The sequence below is a fragment of the Saimiri boliviensis genome, chromosome 3 (assembly GCF_048565385.1).
Source record: "Saimiri boliviensis isolate mSaiBol1 chromosome 3, mSaiBol1.pri, whole genome shotgun sequence".
Lineage (NCBI taxonomy): Eukaryota > Metazoa > Chordata > Mammalia > Primates > Cebidae > Saimiri > Saimiri boliviensis.
The window spans coordinates 69630302-69652963 of NC_133451.1; the positions used below are offsets into that span (position 1 = coordinate 69630302).

Sequence of the window (22662 nt, forward strand, 5' to 3'; positions counted from 1 at the left end):
CTAGAACAAAAAATTATCTCTGTAATTTTTTCACATACAATGTCCAGACTCAATTATTTAAAGAGGAAGGAGAGAGACCCAACAACAACGTGACTAGAAACCAAGGGAAAAAATTGTAACAGGCTCAGAGGGGATTCAAATAATAGAATTATCATAAGCTGATTTTTAAAACAGTTATTTTCTTACTCTGGGTTGTTATAGGAAAATATCTTAGACTGGGTAATTTATAAACAACAGAAATTTACTGTTTACAGTTCAGGCTGAGAAGTGCAAGATCAAGTTGCCAGCAGATTCAGCATTTGGTGAGGAGCTCTTCCTCACAGACGGCACCTTCTATGTGTCCTCACACGGGAGAAGGGGCAAACAAGCTCTCTCAGGCCTCTTTTGTAAGGACACTAATACCATTTGTGAGGGCAGAGCCCTTATGACCCAATCACCTCCCAGTGGTCCACCCTGGGGTTTAGGTTTCAACATATAAATCTTTGGGGTAACACAAACATTTGGGCCATACATGTACTTAACACCACACACACACACACACAGACACACACACACACACACAACATTGAGAATTTCTGTAAAAAAATGGAATAAAAAACATGAATTAAACGGAATTCCAGTACTAAATATCAGTTTCTAAAATGAAAAACTTAATTGATGGGTTTAATAAACTGGACTCAGGTGAAGGTAGAATTAGTTATCCGGAAAATAGGCCAGAAAAAAGCAACAAGACTGAAGCACAGAGAGACAAAAGGATGGGCAAAAGTGAAAAGAATATAAAGATATATAAGGCGCCGGGCGCGGTGGCTCAAGCCTGTAATCCCAGCACTTTGGGAGGCCGAGGCGGGTGGATCACGAGGTCGAGAGATCGAGACCATCCTGGTCAACATGGTGAAACCCCGTTTCTACTAAAAGTGCAAAAAATTAGCTGGGCATGGTGGCACGTGCCTGTAATCCCAGCTACTCAGGAGGCTGAGGCTGGAGAATTGCTTGAACCCAGGAGGCGGAGGTTGCGGTGAGCCGAGATCGCGCCATTGCACTCCAGCCTGGGTAACAAGAGCGAAACTCCGTCTCAAAAAAAAAAAAAAAAAAAAAAAAAAAAAAAAAAAAGATATATAAGGCATGATGAAAAAATTAATCTGTGTTATTAGAGTCCCAGAGGGAAAAAGAAAATAGAGAAAGAAAAACTGAGTAGATAAGGGATGAAAATTTTCTCAAATTGATGAAGATTTCAATCCACACATCAGGAAGATCACTACTCTAAGAAAGACAGATAGAAAGACCAGCACATCTAGGCACATGATAGGCAAACTGTTACATACTAAAACAAAGAGAGAATCTTAAAAACAGAAGAAAAAACTACCTCCAAAACAGCAACAACGAGATTTACAAGTTGTTGACTTATCAGTGGAAATAATGGAAACCTGAAGACAATGTTCTACAGTGAATTCATTCATCCATGAGATAAATATTCATTGATATATGCTAGACACTGTTCTAAGTACTTGGCAAACATCAGTGAACAAAATAAAGAATGAATGTTACTTTTATTGTGTAAAATTATATAATAACCATTTTTATGAGCAGGAATTAATTGTATAAAGCATGTCTGACAGTATATTTTTTAAATGTCATTCATTTTTTCTGTTAGAATTATTATTTAAAAACTTAAGTTGAGGCCAAGAGCAATGGCTCATACCTGTAATCCTAGCATGCTGGGAGGGCAAGATGGGAGGACTGCTTGAGCCCGGGAGTTTGGGACCAGCCTGGGCAATGGTGAAACTCTGTCTCTATAAAAAATAAAAAAATTGGCCAGGCGTGGTGGCACGCACCTGTAGTCCCAGCTACTAGGGAGGATAAGATAGGAGGATTGCTTGAGCCTGGCTGGTTCAGGCTGCAGTGAGCATGACTGCACCACTGCACTCCAGCCTGGGTAACAGAGCAAGATGCTGTCTCAGGAAAAAATAAATAAAAAGGAAATTAAAATTTAAAGTTAAACAAACTAATGACTAGTACTTTTTCAGTGATGGATAAGATTCTTTATAATCAAGTACAATCTATATAGTAAGCAACTGGGCAAAATCTAATAGCTTTTGGGTAATTAAAAATCATGGAATTTCAGAGCTAATCTTTCCTGGTGACCCTAGAGGTCATCTTGTCCAGACCACTCATTACAGATGAAAAGACTAAGGCACAATATATTTAACTGACTTGCCCAAGATCACACAAAAAAGTTAAAAATATCATTCCAGTGACTCCTGGTAAAATGTTCTTTGTTGTTGTTTGATTTGCAGAATTATATTTGGAAAGGGAAGGGTAATCTAATTTTTATCAATGGAACATTTCTATTTTTAAAAGTAAAATGATTTCATAACACGTAAAACCAAAAGCACCAGTCTCCTGCCCTTCCCCTGCGCATCTCTCAATTCCAGTCTCCGGAGAGAAACATGTTAACTTCTAACACTAATATTATCATTCTATTGTTGTGTGATAGCTTATTTTTCAATGCCGACATGTTAAGTATGTGAGAGGACTCTATTTTAGTCATTCAAATAGTACATAACTATCATTTAAATATTACAGGTAAAATAAGAGATTACTGGTGATTCTGTTGCCATACGTAAGATAGGACTTTTAACTAATTTAATTGGTTTTCATGTGTGATTTATGGAATGTCTTATTTCTTAACAGTTGAATAATGGTTGCAAGGGATTTGTGGTTCCAGAAATACATATCTTCAGAGAAGAGAAGGCTTGAATTTTACATTGCACATTTTTTTTTCTGAGAATTAAAAGTATAAAAGGTTAAACTAAAAAAATTCCAAAGTTTCTAATATTTTAATTAAAGAGAATAAAAGTATCTTACAATTAATAAAATTTTCATGTTATAAATAAGTTAACAAAAAACCACATACAGCAAATAATTTTTATTTTGGTAGAATTTTAAATGTACTACCAACTTGCCTTTGGCTTTTGAAGTGATGCTTATTTTAGCCATTTCACTATTTGCTTTGTAATCTGGAAATGCTTGTGATGGAAATAACCGAAGAATTGAAGATAAGAAAACACCAAATAGTAAAGAATATATTTTTATTCACCTGGACTCCACTGAATTTATAGGAAAATGTGTAAATCTAAAATCTAGTAATTGAAAATGCCAAGAATATAGAGATACCACTTTTTAGTGCAATTCTTTCCAATTTAAAATTACTTACATATATGTTACTTGCATAATGGATCATAAGATTGGTTACTTACATGAGACAGGAAGCTGGCTGTGGACTGGGAAGATGGTACATTAGAATGAGAACGAGTAACAGATGCTGGCTGGAGAAGGCGTGGTTTCACTGAAGAATTTGAAGTGTAACCAGGGCCCTGAAGTTCCTGGAAAACAATACAGAGGTGAGGAAAATAACTGCCAACCTACAACTGTAAAGAATTATGAAATCAAAATGCATTTTTTTGATTTCACGGGCAAAATCCATTACTGGGATTTTAAAATGTATCTGTCACTTTAAAGTATACTTCTTAAAACAGACATATATTTCAGTGTAAAATGTACTATTTAAAAAAAAACATGTTTTGTTACGTAGATTACATCACTTTTGCTAATCACCAAACAAGCAAATATATTTGCACTTAGGGTTTTGTACTTGCTTGACTCTGGGGCATGGAAAACTCTTGCTTTGGGTATTCCCATGCAGGTACTAGTGAAACTTGTGTATATTTCACTCACTTATTTTAAGCTAAGGATAGTGGTGCTTCTATTTGTTACCATATAGGAAAAGAATAGGTATAGTATGCAACAATGTACAGATCTTATCATTGTTATTCATTGCTATATGCTATTATCATAGTATCAGGTTATGTTGATAAATACTTGAATGTGTATCTAGGGTACACAAAAATATAAAAGCATATCAAACAAAGGCATTATTTTTGCTTAAACTACTATTCATGATGACCTTACTTTTATATCCAAAGTGTGTTGAAGTTTTAAGCGGACTGATTCTTGCTCCTGACGCTGTATTATATCTTGACATTCTGCAAACTGCAAAGATGCCTACAATCAAGCAATCATAAATGGTTTATCTTCCATTCTTTATCCACTTTTATTAACCTATAAATGCAGAGCTGCCATCTCGTCAAGGAATCTTCCTGCCCTTCTACCAAACTATATTACAATGATCTATTTATCTGTTTTATTCAGTGAACTGTGTGCAACTGGAGGCCATGTTTTTATCCTCTGTGCCCTCAGCAAATACATAGTTTTCAGTATGTGAAGGGCACTCAAAACAATGAATGAACTATGGACGGAGTGAGGAAACAGCTTTACCAAAGTATAAAAATTTATATTAAAATAACCACAAATGTCCCAGTGTGGTGGCTCATACCTATAATCCCAACACTTTGGGAAGCCAAGGTGGGCAGCTTACGAGGTCAAAAGATCAAGACCATTTTGGCCAACATGGCGAAACCCCGTCTCTACTAAAAATATAGAAATTAGCTGGGCATGATGGCATGTGCCTGTAGTCTCAGCTACTCGGGAGGCTGAGGCAGGAGAATCGCTTGAACTCGGGAGGTGGAGGTTGCAGTGAGCCGAGACCACGCCACTGCACTCCAGCCTGGTGACAGAGCGAGACTCCATTTCAAAAAAAACAAAAACAAAAACCCACAACTAAAATTCATAGAGTCAATATAGCATGTTTTAAGAAAAAACGGTAACAGAGGTGAGACTGCAAATTCTTTTATCTAACCATAGGCTCTGTTTTCTTAGCAATCAAGGATGGTTTTGGTAAAATTTTAAGTTTCCAGAGTTTCTAAGTGACAGGATGAGATATTTATTTCTCTACAATAAATGGCAGTGACAAACAGTATCACTGATCCTTCTCATTCTTTAAGCTGTGTTTCCTCCCTGCACTTTCTGGACCCCCACAAAGCACTAGTCATTAACATTACTTTATCCTTTTGTTGGCATTAGTAAGAGACTGTATTCTACCAAATGTCCAAGTCATTTTTTGGTGGCAAGTCAGGTGTTCATGGAGGCATTTTTGCTTACTCAGGCCTCTAAGGATATCAGAAACATCTTATATCGTGAATCTTACTGCTCCTGTGACTATGTTAGCCTGAAAAAGAAAACTTAGCAAAAAGTAAGCATTATGACTACGTTTTAAAAGTCAGAAGAGCCTTCCCTATAGGATAGAGTTTTCTTTGTGCTAGGTGATTGGGATAAAATACAAATTGATAAACTCAGTTCCTATCTACGTAGAGCTTTTGTTCAGAACAATTCTGTTTGGTTAATAACTAAATAATTATTTAGTTGATAATTACTTTATATGTTTAGTTAATAATTACCTTATCCAGAGCAACTTCCATATTAGTAACCTTTTCTTTCAAACGGCGTTCCTGAGATCTCAGAACTTCCAGCTCCCCAGCCATTTTGTTTTTTTCTGTGGCAACAGTATTCAATTCCTGGCTGAGTTTACTCTTCTCTTCTTTCAGAAAATGTTTCTCCTACAATTATATGGGAGAAAAATATCAGAAATAATCTGCTCATGTAGATGCTGAAAGGTGATGGAAATATAACATTTTTATTTAAAGGACCCTGAACTAGATAAGTTTAATTCATATGCCATTTAATTGTTTCTGAGTTGGGGCTGGGAGCTGCTGGGAGATTGTTACTATATACTTCTCTTATTTTAATCACTACTGGTTTTATTACCTCTTTCTAGGCTTATAAACCTTTGATAAACTCTATGAAATATGAAATAACTATATTATCATAAATAGACAGTGTTTTAGTGAATTGGCATCAAATAATCATATACCAAATTTTACTAAAATTTATTTTCAACAACATAAGAGATTGTTAAAAGATGCATTACTTGAAAGTTTTATGGATTTCTATTTTGTTTCAAGGTTGAATATTCATTTCACAAATTCCTACTGCAGAACCTATGACAGAAAAATGTATAAGACATATAGTTCCTGCCCTCAAGTCACTTAACAGCCCAATGATAACAGTGAGCTTACTGATACAATAGTCTCTGCTATTAAACAACATTTCATTAAAATTAGTTCATCCCTCCAAAAAAGCACTATGGAATATATATACAAAAACAGTAAATGTATAGTTGTCAATTAAAATACAGACATGAGTTTGTTGAGTCTATACTTCTTTAAATATGTCTTCATAGTGAAAAATGTTTACTGTAAATAAGGTAGAAGGTATTGCTACTGTAATATGCAAATAAGTTTTCCTTTTCTGATTAGATTAGGCAGAAAAGGCTTCAGAATGAAAGAGGGATTAATTGTATAGGTTTTCCCCTTTTTGTTTGGAGGGAATATCATAGAGCTATAATGAATATTTTCCTTTAGGCAGGGCAGGTATCTTTGTTGAGAGCAGGCAGTAACCTTTTAAAGCCCTAAATACCATCAGGGAGGATAAGCACTGCTTTGGGTTCCCAAAGGCAAGAAAAAAAGGAGAAAGAGAAAAAAATGAATTCAGGGTAAGAGAAAAGGAAGAAAGAAAAAAATGAGAAAGAATAAATATAAATAGAGAAGGAAGAAATAAGTCTGTGTGATAAGTGGTATGCACAAATATGGGTTTATACTTGTTAATATTTAGCTGCACTTAGAAGTATTTTGGCAGCCTACAATGGATAGTAAACTAGCAATTACTTTGGTTGCATTTATTTTCTACTTGTCACTTGCTTTTTAACCTGCTACAGTCAGTTCTGTTATAAACCTTCTTTTGAAATATACATTTGTTCCAAAGTGATGGATAAATCAGGGCACATTTGAACATAGGCAAATTTCATAGTTGCTTATTCATGAATGAGTCTCATTCATGAGAAACACCAGGTCAATGCAGAAAACTCAACCTAGCTAGACACAGCTGCATAGGAACACACAAGAAGCCTACATGCACACTCCTCAAACACTCACCTACCGGCTACCTCATCTTTACCATGTATTATAAACCACATCCATCTACATCTGGTGTTACAGGAAACTCTCCTACCCCTCTCCACAATAACATACAAGCTGCATATATACTTAAGAAAACTTCAGGCCATTTTCAGGACAAACCACTATACTTATCATTGTATTTATATATTTCTTAACAATTTAACATGTGTAAAACTGCTATTGTTTTTACTAGGTTTCTATTTTTTATGTGTCACTAATGAAATTTGTTAGTGTGGTGCTCCTAATCTCATTGTTCTCATAAGCCTTGTGGTTTTTATTACACAATTTTGCATAGCACAGTGATTTTTAGGAACATGTACATCACATTATAATGGAATTCTCTGTATTTTGTTTATAATCATTCCTTGCCTCTACCAGGAATGTTCTTTTTCCTATTTCCCACGTTTAAAACAGTGGCTGTTTTTCAACATCCTGCTAAAATGCTTTTCCAGGAACTTTTCCCTTGTTCACTCAGAAAAAAAAGCTTTCCTTTTCCCTTGCACTTTGCATCCCTGCTTCCTTTTATTCTGCCTTGTGGTCTCTCCAAGGGTGAACATGTTGGTTTCCCCACTCTGAGGACAGTGACCCACCTTATTTGCATTTGTCATTGCCTCTTCCAAAAACTGTATCTTGCTCTGAAGGGCATCTATCTGACCTCTTTTGGCTGTGATTTGCTTTTGCATCCCCATTGCCACTTTCATAGCTGGAAAAAAAAAAGAGGCAAACTATGCCTTAGGTTCTCAAGTTTGAGAGACTATGGTTAATTTGATGGTTAAACTTTATGAGAAGGTGACAAGATCGATCCTCCAAGGTACCTGAGCAGTTTCAAGGGAAAGATCATGGACAAAGGTCTTCGGTTTTCATAATATTGGAATATAATAATGTTTAGCTACTACTAGAGATTTCTGAGCTGGAAAACATATATATAATAATGTTTTGTAGGGTTTTTGCTACTGGGATTAATTTCATTGGCTGTGATACAGTGCCACCTTTCCAGTAATAACATTAACACTGATTAAACTCATACTTACACATGTAGGGAAATATATAATATATATGTGCATGTATGCGTATAGATATGGAGGCTGTCACATAAAGAATAATATATATTGTATTATTACTAAAATGATTTTTCTACAAACTCATATTTAAAATACTGCACAAGACATCTAGTATATCTTTTTAAAGGGTCCAGTGATATCATAGACTCTTCAATTTTTATTCTCATAATTTTTGTCATGTGCTTGGAACTCACTGGAGTAACCAAACTGCCAGCATAAGCATGTCTGACTCTTTTTTCTTATAGTCAGCTGAGGAAAAAGGTTTGAAAATGCCACAGCTTTGAGTCTAGTCTGACCATAACTTGGAGACTAAAAAGAAAAAAAAAGTACCATTTATTATAAACAAGCTATCAGAATGAAAGGTATGACTTCTCATTAACAAGATATAGTTCTATCTAAACTGTCTAAAACAGGGTTCAACTGACACTATAGTGATTTTATTAATTGATTAAAAGGCTGACATCATTTGCTCACTACTTTGAAGAATTATGATCTGATTAAGTGGATCATTGTTGGCCTTGAAAGGTAATTTTCTCAAAAATTTTTTTCATTTTAACATGATTTAATAAATAAAATCAAGAATTTGAATGAGAATACATGGGCTCTCTAGGTAACTTAATAAATGTAATGTCCCTGGTGTGGTTGTGAAGATGCCTGACAGTGAGGCAGGGTTGATGGCTGGGGAGCAGAGGCAGCAGACCCTCAAAAGGCCTCTCAAGTGACTTCTCTAAACCCAACAAATTTCTCAGTGTTAACCAGCAAAGGGCCAAACCACACAAAATATGAAACACAACAGGAATTTGTGGTCATCCTTGCACAGAGACTATGGTAATCTTCTTTACATTGTTCTAATTTTAGTATATGTGCTGTCAAAGCAAGCACAAAAATAAATCTTCTGACATTAAAAAATATTGAGAAATGGAAAAATGTATACTTTAATTAGATAAATATTAATTCTTATGGTCAGCTAATATGTATGGTCTTGTCAACAATTATATGAATAACATGAACTGGAAGATAACCTTTTTATCTCTCTGCATTAGTATGGGCAGCAAGGTAAAAACAGAGTAAGTCTAGGTGGTGAGAAGGGTCCCCTGACCTAACAATTCAATTTCCAGGATTCCTTCCCATTTTTATCACAGTGAAGGAATCAAGCACTGCCAACTAGCTACAGATCTACAGTTTATATAATGTACATGTTGAAAAATAAGGGATTGAATAGAAATTAGTGTTAACCTATATTTATATACTAAAAAATAATTACCTGACATTAATAGATATTGAGATCTCTTAGAAATTACTGAAATAGCCACAGGAAAGGAAAGATTCAGACAGTTTAGCAATTAAATTAAGCCCATGGCAATTTACCTAAAAACAATTAACAACTGCTACATAACATCCATCATTAATACCTACTAGTGTATATTTCTCACATCATCTACCACTGTGAAAACGTGGTAGGTAATGTACTTAGGCTTGTGTTTTAACAAATTTAGACCATTACATTAAAAACAGAAGAATTTAAAATTTAATAGAGCATACCATGACCATCAGATCCTTCCATTGACTTTAACGTATTTCTTGTTTGTTCTAGTTCAGACTGTGCAGATTTTAATTGCACTTTCAGCTTATTTGTAGTCATTTCCATTTCTTCACTTTTGTTTCGGAAATTCTTTTTTAAGACTTCATACTCCTCTATACAAAAGTGATAATCAATGATAGATGATTACTTTTTTCTATCCTATTGTTATGAAGTATATTTTATTTGTAATTAATGTTCACGGAATTTTAGAACTGGAAGAGAACTCATTAAATTACATCTTCATTTGTTACAGAAATGAGATGTACATACACAATTCCAGGGATATGACCCTTTCTTTTTAATCTGCTTGGGTGGATCCTCTTCCTCCTTTACCTACTTATTACTCATTGTTTTCTCCCAAACATTGTAATTAGTTTGCTGTTATTTCATCTTAAACCTTCTTCTTGGATGACCATGCCCACTACAGCAGCTTTAACTACCATCTGCTGGTTGATGAATCTCCACAACACTAAAAGTAACCTGAGGCTGCCGTGTATCTTATCTGACTTATCTCCAGTAGATGCATGTACACCTATGCTTATTGCAGCATTGTTCACAATAGCAAAGACTTGGAATCAACCCAAATGCCCATCAAGGATAGACTGGATAAAGAAATGTGGCACATATATACCATGGAATACTATGCAGCCAAAAAAAAAGGATGAGTTCATGTCCTTTGCAGGGACATGGATGAAACTAGAAACCATCGTTCTCAGCAAACTGACACAAGAACAGAAAACTAAACACCTCATGTTCTCACTCTTAAGTGAGTGTTGAACAATGAGAACACTTGGACACAGGGAGGGGAACATCACACACTGGGGCCTGGGGGGTGGGGGGCTAGGGGAAGAATAGCAGGGGGTGGGGGGATTGGGGAGGGATAACATTAAGAGAAATACCTAATGTAGATGATGGGGTGATGGAAGCAACAAACCACTACCATGGCACATGTATATCTATGTAACAAACCTGTACAATCTGCACGTGTACCCAAGAACTTAAAGTATAATAAATAAAAAAAATACCTGGCACAAACTAATTATTCCATATACTAGAATACACACACACACACACACACACACACGCATGCATGCACGCACTAATTTTATGTATCTATTTATATAATTAGATTTATACATAAAAGGAGCAAAGCTCCAGCTCCATTTAGCCAGACATCTTCATGTAGATGTCCTCATGCCACCTGAAACCAACTGCCTCACAGTGACTACATCTCAATTTCCAGCCCTCAAGCTGTCTTTCCTTCTGGTTCCCTCTCTAAGTTGCTGTGATTGCTGTCCCAATACCACAAACTAAAATCCTGAAACCTATATTTAATCCCTCCAATCACTAAGTCCTATTGATTAAACCTCAAAAAATATTAATTCTTTCCTTCTATTCTGACTGCCACTGCCTTAGTTCATGTCCTCATTCTATTTATCTGGGACTACTGCAAAATCCTCCTTAACTGCTTGGTCTGCCTTTCTTTTTTCTAATTTACTGCTAACACAGTCCATCTAAAATCTGATGACAAAAACCTACTACTTAATATCCTTTGCAGGCTCCACATTGCCCGGCTCTACCTATCTAATCTGCCTTATTTCATAGCCCTCATTCGTTTGTACTTTTGCACCAGCTAATACATTTGAGGTCACATTTTGATATTTCATGCCTTCACGCATTTGCTCATAATGTTCTCTCTGCCTGGCATGTTCCTTGCACCTCTTTTTCATCTGCCAAATTCCTTTTCCTCTTTCAAATGTAGTGCAGACATCACTTCCTATAGGAAGTAAATTCTCTGTCCTCTGTGCTATCTTTGTACTCAATACACTTTCACTGTGCCTCACCCACTGGTTATTCACCCATTTCCATCTAGGCTTATCTTCCCACTGACTGTGAGCTTCATGTGGGTTTTCCAGGTTCTATCACAGTGTCTTGCATAGTAAACGCTCAGTAACTCCTGGCTTTATGAAGTACATCATATTTCATACCATACTAATAAGGTTTGGCTTTGTATTCTGACCCAAAATCTCATGTCCTATTGTAATTCCCAGTGTTGGAGGAGGGGCCTCAGGGGGAGGTGACTGGATCAAGAGGAAGGATTTCCCCTTTGCTGTTCTTGTGATAGTGTGTGAATTCTCATGAGATCTGGTTGTTTGAAAGTGTGTAGCACCTCCCTCTTTCTTTCTCTCTCTCTCTCTCTCTCTCCCTTCTTCCTACTACTACCATGTGAAGATGTGCTTGCTTCCCCTTCGCCTTCTACCATTATTGTAAGTTTCCTGACGCCTCCCAGCCATGCTTCCTGTACAGCCTGCAGAACTGAGTCAATTAAACCTTTTTTCTTCACAAATTACTCAGTCTTAGGTAGTTCTTTATAGCAATGCAAAAATGAATACAGAAAATTGGTCCCAGAGAAGTATTGCTCTACAGATAACTGAAAATGTAAAAGCAGCTTTGGAACTGGGTAACAGACAGAGATTGCAACAGTTTGGAGGGATCAGAAGAAGACAGGAAGATGTGGGAAAGTTTGAAACATCTTAGAAACTTGTTAAATTGTTATGACCAAAATGTTGATATGATATGAACAATGAAGTTCAGGCTGAGGAAGTCTCAGATGGAGATAAGGAACTTATTGGGAACTGAATTAAAGATCACTTTTGCTATGCTTTAGCAAAGAGACTGGTGGCATTGTGCCCCTGCTCTAAGAATCACTGGAACTTTCAACTTGAGAGAGATGATTTAGGGTATCTGGCAGAAGAAATTTTTAAGCAGCAAAGTGTTCAAGATGTGGTGTGGCTGCTCCTAAAAGCTTATGCTCATTTGCATTTTTTAAAAAAAGGACCTGAAGCTAGAACTTATATTTCAAAGTGAAGTAGAGCATAAAAGTTTGAAAATTTTGCAGCCTGACCAAGCAGTTGAAAAGAAAAATCCATTTTCTGGGGAAAAATTCAAGGCTGCAGAAATTTGCATAAGTAAAGAGGATCCACAGGTTCATAGCCAAGACAATGGGGTAAATGCCTGTAGGTCATTTCAGAGACCTTCTCAGAAGCCACTCCCATCACAAGCCCAGAGGTCTAAAAGGGAAAAATGGTTTTGTGGGCCAGATCCAGAGCCCTGCTGCTCTGTGCAGCTTTGAGACATGGTGCCCTGCATCCCAGCTGCTCCAGCTCCAACTGTGGCTAATGAGGGCCAAGGTACAACTCAAGCTGTTGCTTCAGAGAGTGTAAGTCTCAAGCCTTGGCAGCTTCCATGTGGTGATCTGCCTGCAGATGCACAGAGGGCAAGAGTTGAGGCTTGGGAGCCTCTACCTAGATTTCACAGGATATATGGAAATACCCGGATGTCCAGGCAGAAGTCTGCTGCAGGAGTGGAGCCCTCATGGAGAACCTCTGCAGAGGGGAAATGTGGGGTTGCAGTCCCCACACAGAGTCCCCATTGGAGCACTGCCCTGTGTAGCTATGAGAAGGCCTCTGTCCTCCAGACCCCAGAATGGTAGATCCACTGACAGCTTGCAGTGTGTGCTTAGAAAAGTCACAGGCATTCAGTGCCAGCTGTGAAAGCAGCAGTGGGGGCTATACCCTGTACAGTCACAGAGGCAGAGTTACCCAAGGCCTTGGAAGCCCACCCCTTACATCAGTATGCCCTGAATGTGAGACATGGATTCAAAGGAGATTATTTCAACACTTTGAAATGTAATGACTGCCCTGCTGGGTTTTGGACTTGCATGGATCCTGTAGCCCCCTTGTTTCGACCAATATATCTCTTTTGGAATAGAAGCATCTACCAGCAACTAACTTGTTTTGATATTACAAGCTCATAGGTAGAAGGGACTTGCTTTGTCTCAGATGAGACTTTGGACTTGGACTTTTGAGTTAATGCTGGAATGAGTTAAGACTTTGGGGGACTATTGGGAAGGTATGATTATGTTTTGAAATGTAAGAAGAACATGAGATTTGCGAGGGTCAAGGGGCAGAATGATATGGTTTGGCTCTGCATCCCAACCCAAATCTCATATCCAAGTGTAATTCTCAGTGTTGGAGGAGGGGCCTTGTGGAAGGTGACTGGATCATGGGGACAGATTTCCTCTTTGCTGTTCTTGTGACAGTGAGCAAGTTCTCATGAGATCTGATTGTTTGAAAGTGTGTAGCACCTTCCCCTTTGCACACTCTCTTTCTTGCTCTGTCTCTCCTGCTGCCATGTGAAGATGTAATTGCTTCCCCTTCACCTTCTACCATGATTGTAAGTTTCCTGAGGCCTTCCAGCCACACTCTGTACAGCCTGCAGAACTGTGAATCAATTAAACCTTTTTCCTTTATAAATTACCCAGTCTCAGGTAGTTCTTTACAGCAATGCAAGAAGGGACTAATACACATAACAATCAGAAACTGGAGTGTTTCACTGTTTAATATAAGGCTGTGAATTTTTCATTTCAATAAATTCACATGTCTATTTTCACATCACGTCATTATTCAACCTCTAATCAAGCTATTTGACTCAAAAGACTCAAGGTTTCCGCTTCTATGAAAACAAAACTGTCTGTGCAAACAATGCGATTTATACTGAACACCGGTTTTCCTTTTGGAAGCCTGGAACCTGGATACCTCATCCTTCTCTTGAAAACTCAGTGCAGATTTTCCAGTACACTGAGAGCTGACTAAAGTTCAGGTCAGTAAGTGTAAGATATGGGAGCCCTTCATGAGAACTATGAGATTTCATGCTATGAATAACTCCATGGGGGTAGGATAGCTATCCATGTTTGCCATGTGAGTGAAATACTCTTCTTTTGTGATTGTGCTAGGGTCTACATTGGGCTTCACTGATAAGACTCTTGTTTTTAAGTAGGATTTGAGCTGAAGTAACATACCTGAAAGATTGTTTAATTCATTCCTACTCGTTTTCACCTCATTTAATAATTGATCTCTCTCTTGTTTGATGTCCTTCACTGCACGGAGCCGCTCAGAGCCTGCATTCACCAGCTTCACCTTTTCCAGCTCCAAATCACTCACTCTGGCCTCAAGCTCCCGGATCTTTGCATCTTTTTTATCTTTTAAAATCTAAATATATGGATACATACAAAGGATAGATACAGACATAAAAAATAGGCACATGTATAGTTACAATTGGTATCTGCTAACACAGTCCTAAAATCTGACAACAGTCTCTTACTTAATATCATTTTCTGGCTCCTATCTGTGTTCCACCTATATTTATTATCTTTTCAATGCTTCTCAGTACACTAAATTTATATTTTATTATAAAGCATCAATAGAAAGTAGGAAAAATATTTCACTTTCTTTTAACCTTAGATGTCAATTCCTACTATTGCTTGCAACAACATTTCACTATTCCTCTTCTATCTCCATTCATTCAAAAAATACATATTGAGAACCTTCTTTGTGGCAGGCACTATTTTATATGCAAGGGATATAGAAGCAGGGCTATGACTAGGTTAATGAGAGTGAGGCAGCTAGATGAGGGCCTCCAACCTGGGCACCTCACTTATCTTACCCTAGTCCTGGCCCTGGGTAGCAATAAACAAAACATGTCTTTGTCTTCATGTCCTCCTCTAGTAAGAAGAGAAGAAAACAAATATTTAATAAATCAGGTAAGAGGAATGGCAGTAATAATAAAAGCAGGTGAGGGGTACAGAATGAATGTGAGGGAGGGGCTGCTACTTCAAGTAACCTGGTATGCAGAATGAGTTCACATAGCAGGTTTGGGTGCCCTCCTTAGAAAGACCTGCTTACAAGTTTTGCCATTATCCGTCATCTAGGAACTTGGATTTTGGGAGGGTTCCCACCAACCTAACTAATAAGAGTGGCTCACTGTGCCTAAACTGTACAAACGCTGTGGTTTATGCTAAACCCCTGCTTTCCTCCTGGGGAACCTGGAATCTGGATACCTGCCAGGTAGAGAGGCCTATGGGACTAATATCCAATATAAAACCCAGGTAGTGAGCTTTAATGAGCTTCTCTAGTTGGCAACACTTGACAGGTGTTGTCACAGTTTCTGCTGGGGATGAGGTGGGGAGTGGGAAGTAAGCATGTCCCGCATAACTCTACTAGGAGAGGGTTCTTGGAAGCTTATGCTTGGCTTTCTCTGGATTTTGCCCCATGTGCCTTTTCCTTTTGCTGATTTTGCTTTGTATCCTTTCACTGTAATAAATCCTAGCCTCATGTATGATTATATGCTGAGTCTAGCAAGTCCTCCTAGGGAATCATCAAGCCTGGGGTCGGTCTTGGGGACCCTGCCACAGTTGGCAAGCAAAGGCCTCTCTGATGAGGTAACATCTGACCAGATGCTCCCTATGCTCAAGGAGCATAAGGACAAGCCACATGGGCAGCCTGGGAAGAGCTCTGGGTACAGGTAACATGTCTGCGGAACAACAGGAACATCAGTAGGGCTGGAGTGGAGTGAGCTTGGGGTAAGTAGGAGATGAAGTCAGAGAGGGGCCAAGGGAAAGATCAAGTTACTAAGAGGCAATGTAAGAACTTGAGCATTCATTCTCAGTGAGTCAAGAAGTCCTTAGACAGTTTTGAGTATGGGAGTGATGTAGTATAATGATTTAAAAATACAACTCTGGGTCGGGCACGGTGGCTCACATCTATAGTCCCAGCACTTTGGGAGGCCAAGGCAGGCAGATCACAAAGTCAGGAGATTTGAGACCATCCTGGCCAATATGGTGAAACCCCATCTTTACTAAAAATACAAAAATTTGCTGGGTGTGATGGCGTGCAGCTGTAGTCCCAACTACTTGGGAGGCTGAGGCAGGAGAATAGCTTGAACCCTGGAGGCAAAGGTTGCAGTGAGCCAAGATCATGCCACTGCACTCCAGCCTGATGACAGAGAGAGACTACGTCTCAAAAAAAAAAAAAAAAAAGAAAAGAAAGAAAGAAAGAAAGAAAAAAAAACCATGCAACTCTGGCTCTAGTATGAAGGAAAACAGTGGTTGGCATGGGGGTAGGAGGAGAAGCATGGACACCAGTGAGAAGGCAACTGGAAGAGCAAATGAGAGAAGCGGAAGCTTAGACTGGGGTGGGTTGCAGTGGTGAAAGTATCTGGTCCTTTGAATAGAGTAGGGAATGTGAATATGGCAACTCTAATTTGGCATTTCCGACTAACTGTCAGAAACCTCTAGAGTGGCATGCTTCTGCAAACTCTGACCCAATCATTCCTATTCCTTCTTCACAGAGAGCTTTCCTCTGCAGTCCTTTCTGACTCTTCTCTATTAGAGGAACTACCATGTTGCCAGTCTAAGTTTGAACTCACAAAGCCGCCATGTCTTTCCCTTTCCCTCACCCCTCACATCTAGCTGTTCACCAAATCCTGCCCAACCTCCAGGTCTGGACTGCCATCACTTCTCATATGGACTGCCACAGTGCCTCCTAACTGGTATCTATCTGTGTTTGTAAGGCTTCCTAGGAGGGACCCCTCTTTGCCCAGGGTGTATGTCTGTGTTGTATAACACAATACCTGTACATGACTCTGGAGCTCCTGGAATGTGGCCAATCTAAGCCATGTGCTGTAAGTGTAAAATATACACCAAACTTGAAAGGCATTGTATAAAAATAAAATAGAAAATATCTTGGTGAACTAGGATTTATATTGATTATAATACAAAAACATAATGTTTTGAATATGAGCTAAATAAAACATTATTAAAATTTCACATCTCATGTGTCTACCAGAAAACTTAAAATTATATATGTCATTTACATTATATTTCTGGTGGACAGAACTGACCTAGATGCTTCCAAATAAGTGCAATTTGAAAAAAATATTGACTTTCTTTGGTCATCAGATTATCTCCCCAAATTATCTCCCTACTGGCCTTATTACACTGGCTAATGCAATTTGACTGCTATAGCAGCAGTTTAAATGTGGAGACCAATGCTACATTTGAAATATAACCACGTGACAAGCTTTTGGCTCTTCAAAAAGGATTGGTGGGGAGCTACAGGCTTGTCTCACTGCCCACCTGTGATAGATTTGGACAGTAAGGGCCCTAATCTGGGCTCTCTGATCCCTGCCTAGCCACTCCTGACAACTGTCACACTAAATTCAGCAGGCCTCATGCAATACGGGATGGGGAGGGCTTTCCCTGGGACAACCTGAGGCATCACAACATACATAGGATGAGTGCTGCTCCCATTCCACCTCTTGAGGCCAGCGGATAGAATTCAGTCCTTCCTTAGTATTATTACGTATTTGTTTTTAAAAAGTTCCAGCTCTGAGGGCCCACAGTGATTGAATTAAGTCACTCTGCTTCTCTGCTGTCAGTATGTGCAGTATCCGCTCTGAAGAGGTGACAGAAGCCAGGAGAGAAACCATACCTTCTAGGGCTACGATTCCTGCTCTGTTTTCCTTACTGGATCACAGAGGGAAGTGGATATGGCATTAAGACTTGAGTTTTAAATTTATGTTCTTTGTATCTGTGTGAAACTCTACTTACCTAGGAAATTATTCCCTGAAGCTGCTCCAGCTCCATATTTAGGAACTGAAAATTAGTTTTACTCTCTCCAAGCCACTTCTGCATACTGATGCCAGATTAATCCACTTCCAACACTGCCTTTTTCATGTAACCCTCTCCTTCCTACCCCCAAACCTGTAATATCCCCCATACCATCTCTTAGGCTAAACTACAGACTAGGCTTCTCCCTGGCTTGAAATGCCATCCTTCCTCCTCTTTGCCTGGTATTTGCCTATTTCAGGTTCCCAGATCTCTTCAAAGCTTTCACTGGCCCTCTAGTCATGAGCTTCACATTCCTCTGAGGCACCAACACAGATCCTGATGGATGTTCTCAGGACCAGCAGTGTCCACATCATCTGGAAACTTGTTCAGAAATGCCAAATCTCACACCCCATTCTAGACCTACTGAATCAGAAACTCTGGGAGCAGGCCAGCAGTCTGTGCTTTCAAAAGCCCTCCAAGGGATTCCGGTTCTCACTGAGAACCACTGCATAGTAACATCTACTTAGGCTGCCTAGGTTCAAATCCCAAGGTAGTGCTGCTCTCCAGCAAGTTAATCTCTCTGTGTCTCAGTTTCCTCAGACATAAAATGGGATAACAATAGTGCCTCCATCATAAAGTTTTGTGAGGATTAAATTGATTTAATTTTTAGAGTGTAAGAGTGGGATTCTCCTGTTTGGAGCCTTAACACTCTAGCAATCCACTAGCAATCTTCCTAAGCAAGGCAGAACAACCATCCTTTCTCCTCTGATACACTCTGCCCTGCATCACAAATCTGTTCTAAGGGTTTCAGTGTAGGGCTGGCCATTGAGAATCCTTTCTACGTCCCTTTTCATGGTGAGTTTGACCATTTAAAATATATATATAACAAAGTAAAAACTTAAGCAATAGAAAATTCTATTTTTTAATGAAATGAACTTATTTATTTCCATAAGATGGATAATTATCTATTGCTGTCCCTATTTTTTAGAATGAAGAAACTGGAGCATCTACAGTATATGTTATTTGTCTCCTACTACTCACCAAGTCAGAGATAAAGGTGACATAAAGCCTATGAAATCAATTTTTTTAAAAACCCATTAGATCATATTACATTTTGATAAATATTTACCGAGCACCTTCTGGATGTAAGGCACAAAAATATGGGGCAGGGGGTACAAAGACTAATAAGATGTGTACCTTGGTTGAAGAAGTCTACAATATTTAGTAAAAAAGAGACACTGCTATGTGCACACACACACAAAAACACACACACATGTGCGCGTGCGTGCACACACACACACACACACACACACAGAAGGCAATATAGAATGTGATCCAGGTTTTAACAGGTACAAATAAAGTATGAGAAAGTTCAGAAGAAGACCAAAGTAAGGGAAAGAAACTAATATTTATTAAATTTCTTATACAAGCCAGAAACTATTAATAGGCTCCGTCCTTGATTCATACTTTCTGATTTAAGCCTAACAGTAACACAACCAGTTGTTGGGTGTTTTTTTGTTTGTTTGTTTACTTTTTGGTTTGGTTTTGTTTATCAGAGATCGAAGCCAAGAGTCAGCAAACAGTCCAATGTTTCACCATAACTAAGTGATGAGAGACAGGGTTCAAATTTAGATCTGTCTGAAGAGGGAGAAAATACTTCAAACTGTGGGATCAGGAAATACTTCATAGATTTTCTGATTTTTATCTTTTATACCCGTGATTTTGAGGCATTTTTGAATCATCCATTCCTTCTGTAATCTGATAAAAGTATGTATCCTTTCTCACAAAAACACATATATGCACATAAAAACAAATACTTTCAGTTTCAGAGTGTCCACAGATACCAAAAACCACTTTTCAGTATAGGTCACACCTGCTCATAAGAGAAATGATATTTCAGAAGTTAAACCACACAAAAAAAAGCCTCTACAGACCTTAAGTTCCTGTAGTTCCAGCCGCCTATCATTAATTTCTTTCTCCAGCTGAGCTTTTTCTACTTGCATAGCTCCAGCAGTTCGTCCATGCTGGCCCACCAGCTGCGTCATGTTCTCAATCTGCTGTCGCAGAATCTCGATCACCTTGTCCTTCTCTGTCATCTGCAGCTTGAGGGCCTCGCATTCTGTCTGCACATTTCTGAGGTGATCCCCTTCATTTTTCAAGTGTTGCAGCTCCTGCAATTTCAAGTCCACCCGGGAGCGGAGCTTTGTGATCTCTGCATTGGTGGCCTCTATGGCTCTCTCTTTTTCCTGGAGAGAAGTTGTCAGGTCTGATATTGTCCTCTCTGAGCTCTCCAGGGTCATTTTCTTGGCTGTCAACTCTTCTACTACTTTGCGCAGCATCTCTTTGGTGGATTCAAGCTGAGCAGTCAAGGAGGATACTTTTTCTAGACTTTCATTTTTTCCTTGAATTGCTGCCATCTGATTGTTAAAGAAAAGAGAATTTCATAGATTTGGGAGGATAGGTATAGGCAACCTCAAGTGATACAAGTTAACCCAAAAGCATGAAGTAATGAATTAGGCAAGGTTTAATAATATTTTTTTTTTAGAGATGGGGGTTTCACTATGATCCCCTGGCTGGTGTTCTCAAATTTCCAGCCTCAAGTGATCTCCTGCGTTGGCCTCCCAAAGTGCTGGGATTTCACACATGAGCCACTGTACTTAGCCATGTCTAGTTAAATTAACTCAATCATTTTGCTGTCAGAACTCTAGCTCTTATAACATATGTAAGACTGATATATGCTAGTTAGACCAAGGTGGAGAGGGCTTAATTAAATAATAATGCTCCTCCACAATGGTGTTTTAGAGTGGGGTCTTGGGAAGTTTCCTTTGTGGATGTTTTCTGTACTGATTTAAATTGAGATAATCCTGGCAATGGGGGAAAGGGTGGTAGGATTTACAATAACTCCTTACTTTTAATTTCCCTCCAATCTTACCCTTAATTTTGCCTCTGAGGAAAAAATAAATAAATAATGGCTTTTATTTATTCAAATTTTCTGATCCTTGTTTGGAAAAGCTGAAGACTCTAACTTCCAGTTGGTCCTTTCATCCTTGTTCTTGCCCAGGTTAAGCCAGAGAGTAGATTAATGGCTTTGTCTGGGTCTAAGCCAAGACTGGTCCCTTGGTTTGCTTTCACATTCTGAGAAGCTTACACTTTTGCAGGATGCTTTTTATGTCCCTGTGGCAGTAACTGGCATTAGAACCATATCTTCCCAGCACAGAAAGTACACTGCTGTGAAGAAGGCAGTCCACGTTTTGCTATTAGTGGGTGCACCAGAATGGAATGCATTTATCAGTTTCAATCAGTGTAGGGGCTGGGGGCTAGAGAGGAAAGCCTCTTTCAGGAGAAAAAGCAAAAAATTCTGTTAGAAAACTTCAACCCTGCTGCTCCTCAGATTGCCCAATAATTTGATGCTTCTCTGCAGCAGAAATAAGCAATTATTAAGTGACCAATTTTTAGGTAAAAGTGAAAAGGCAATTGGAGAGGAGTTTAGTTTTTCAACAATGTACAAGTGAGATAAAGCTTAACACATTTAGTTTAATTAGTGGTAAATATACACGTATAGAAGGCCAGGCATGATGGCTCACGCCTGTAATCCCACACTTTGGGAGGCTGAGGCAGGTGGATCACCTGAGGTCAGGAGTTTTCAACCAGGCTGGCCAACATGGTGAAACCCCATCTCTACTAAAAATACAAAAATTAGCTGGGCGTGGTGGCACATGCCTGTAATCCCAGCTACTTGGGAGGCTGAGGCAGGAGAATTGCTTGAACCTGAAAGGCAGAGGTTGCAGTGAGCTGTGATTGTGATACTGCACTCCAGCCTGGGCAATAAAGTGAAACTCTGTCTCAAAAAAAAAAAAAAAGAATATATATATATATATATATATATATATATATATATATATATATATATGCGCGCACACACACACACACACATATATAAATCAGGTTTTCATAAACTGCTCACAGAATCCATAGCTCTATTTTAGGAGCCATTTTAGGTCCATATATGTTAAAAACTAAAAGCCCTATTTAGACATAAAATACGTTTCTCCCCCAGAGAAGATCGTCTGGCGATGGCACAGCCTGTGCAGGTGCTGACCTGCCGCTCCATCTGGCCCTGACACTCGCTTTTCAAGGCCTTGAGTAGGGCTTCCAGGCGCTGCACCTCCATGTTCCGGTCATCCAGTTCCCGCCGCAGGTGGTCAATGGTGATGCTATTGCCTGTGTCTCGGTCCCACAGACGCTTATTCTGCTCCTTCTCCAGACTCAGCTCCTTCTCCCTTTTGTGTAGATCAGCCTAAAACAAGACAGGAATGCTTTTTTCCTCCCTGCTATTAAGTAATTAAGATAAAATCTATGGCTGGTTGTGGTGGCTCACACCTGTAATCCTAGCACTTTGGGAGGCCAAGGTGGGCAGATCACGAGGTCAGGAGATTGAGACCATCCTGGCCAACATGGTGAAACCCTCTCTATTAAAAATACAAAAAAATTAGCTGAGCATGGTGGTGCACACCTGTAGTCCCAGCTACTAGGGAGGTTAAGGCAGGAGAATTGCTTGAACCCAGGAGGCGGAGGTTGCAGTGAGCCAAGATTGCGCCA

At 38.9% G+C, this 22662-nt stretch overlaps 1 protein-coding gene and 1 non-coding gene across 11 annotated transcripts in view; both read right to left on the reverse strand.

Moving 5' to 3' along the window:
• The window catches only part of CCDC158 (coiled-coil domain containing 158), a 111712-nt gene that overhangs the window by 39292 nt on the left and 49758 nt on the right, over nt 1–22662 (reverse strand). For 8 of the 10 annotated variants that reach the window (XM_074396303.1, XM_039468448.2, XM_074396309.1 and 5 more), the window contains 8 exons: nt 22163–22360; nt 19998–20480; nt 14476–14665; nt 9575–9727; nt 7562–7674; nt 5355–5513; nt 3970–4062; nt 3258–3383 (listed from right to left, as the gene is read on the reverse strand). In XM_074396303.1, coding sequence (XP_074252404.1) covers nt 3258–3383; nt 3970–4062; nt 5355–5513; nt 7562–7674; nt 9575–9727; nt 14476–14665; nt 19998–20480; nt 22163–22360 — 1515 coding nt within the window. The remainder of the gene's footprint in view (nt 1–3257; nt 3384–3969; nt 4063–5354; nt 5514–7561; nt 7675–9574; nt 9728–14475; nt 14666–19997; nt 20481–22162; nt 22361–22662) is intronic. The other 2 variants (XM_074396304.1, XM_074396310.1) reach the window with 2 other exon arrangements.
• On the reverse strand, nt 8809–8914 carry LOC120363771 (U6 spliceosomal RNA). Its single transcript, XR_005579216.1, has one exon. It is a non-coding gene; the product is annotated as a U6 spliceosomal RNA (small nuclear RNA).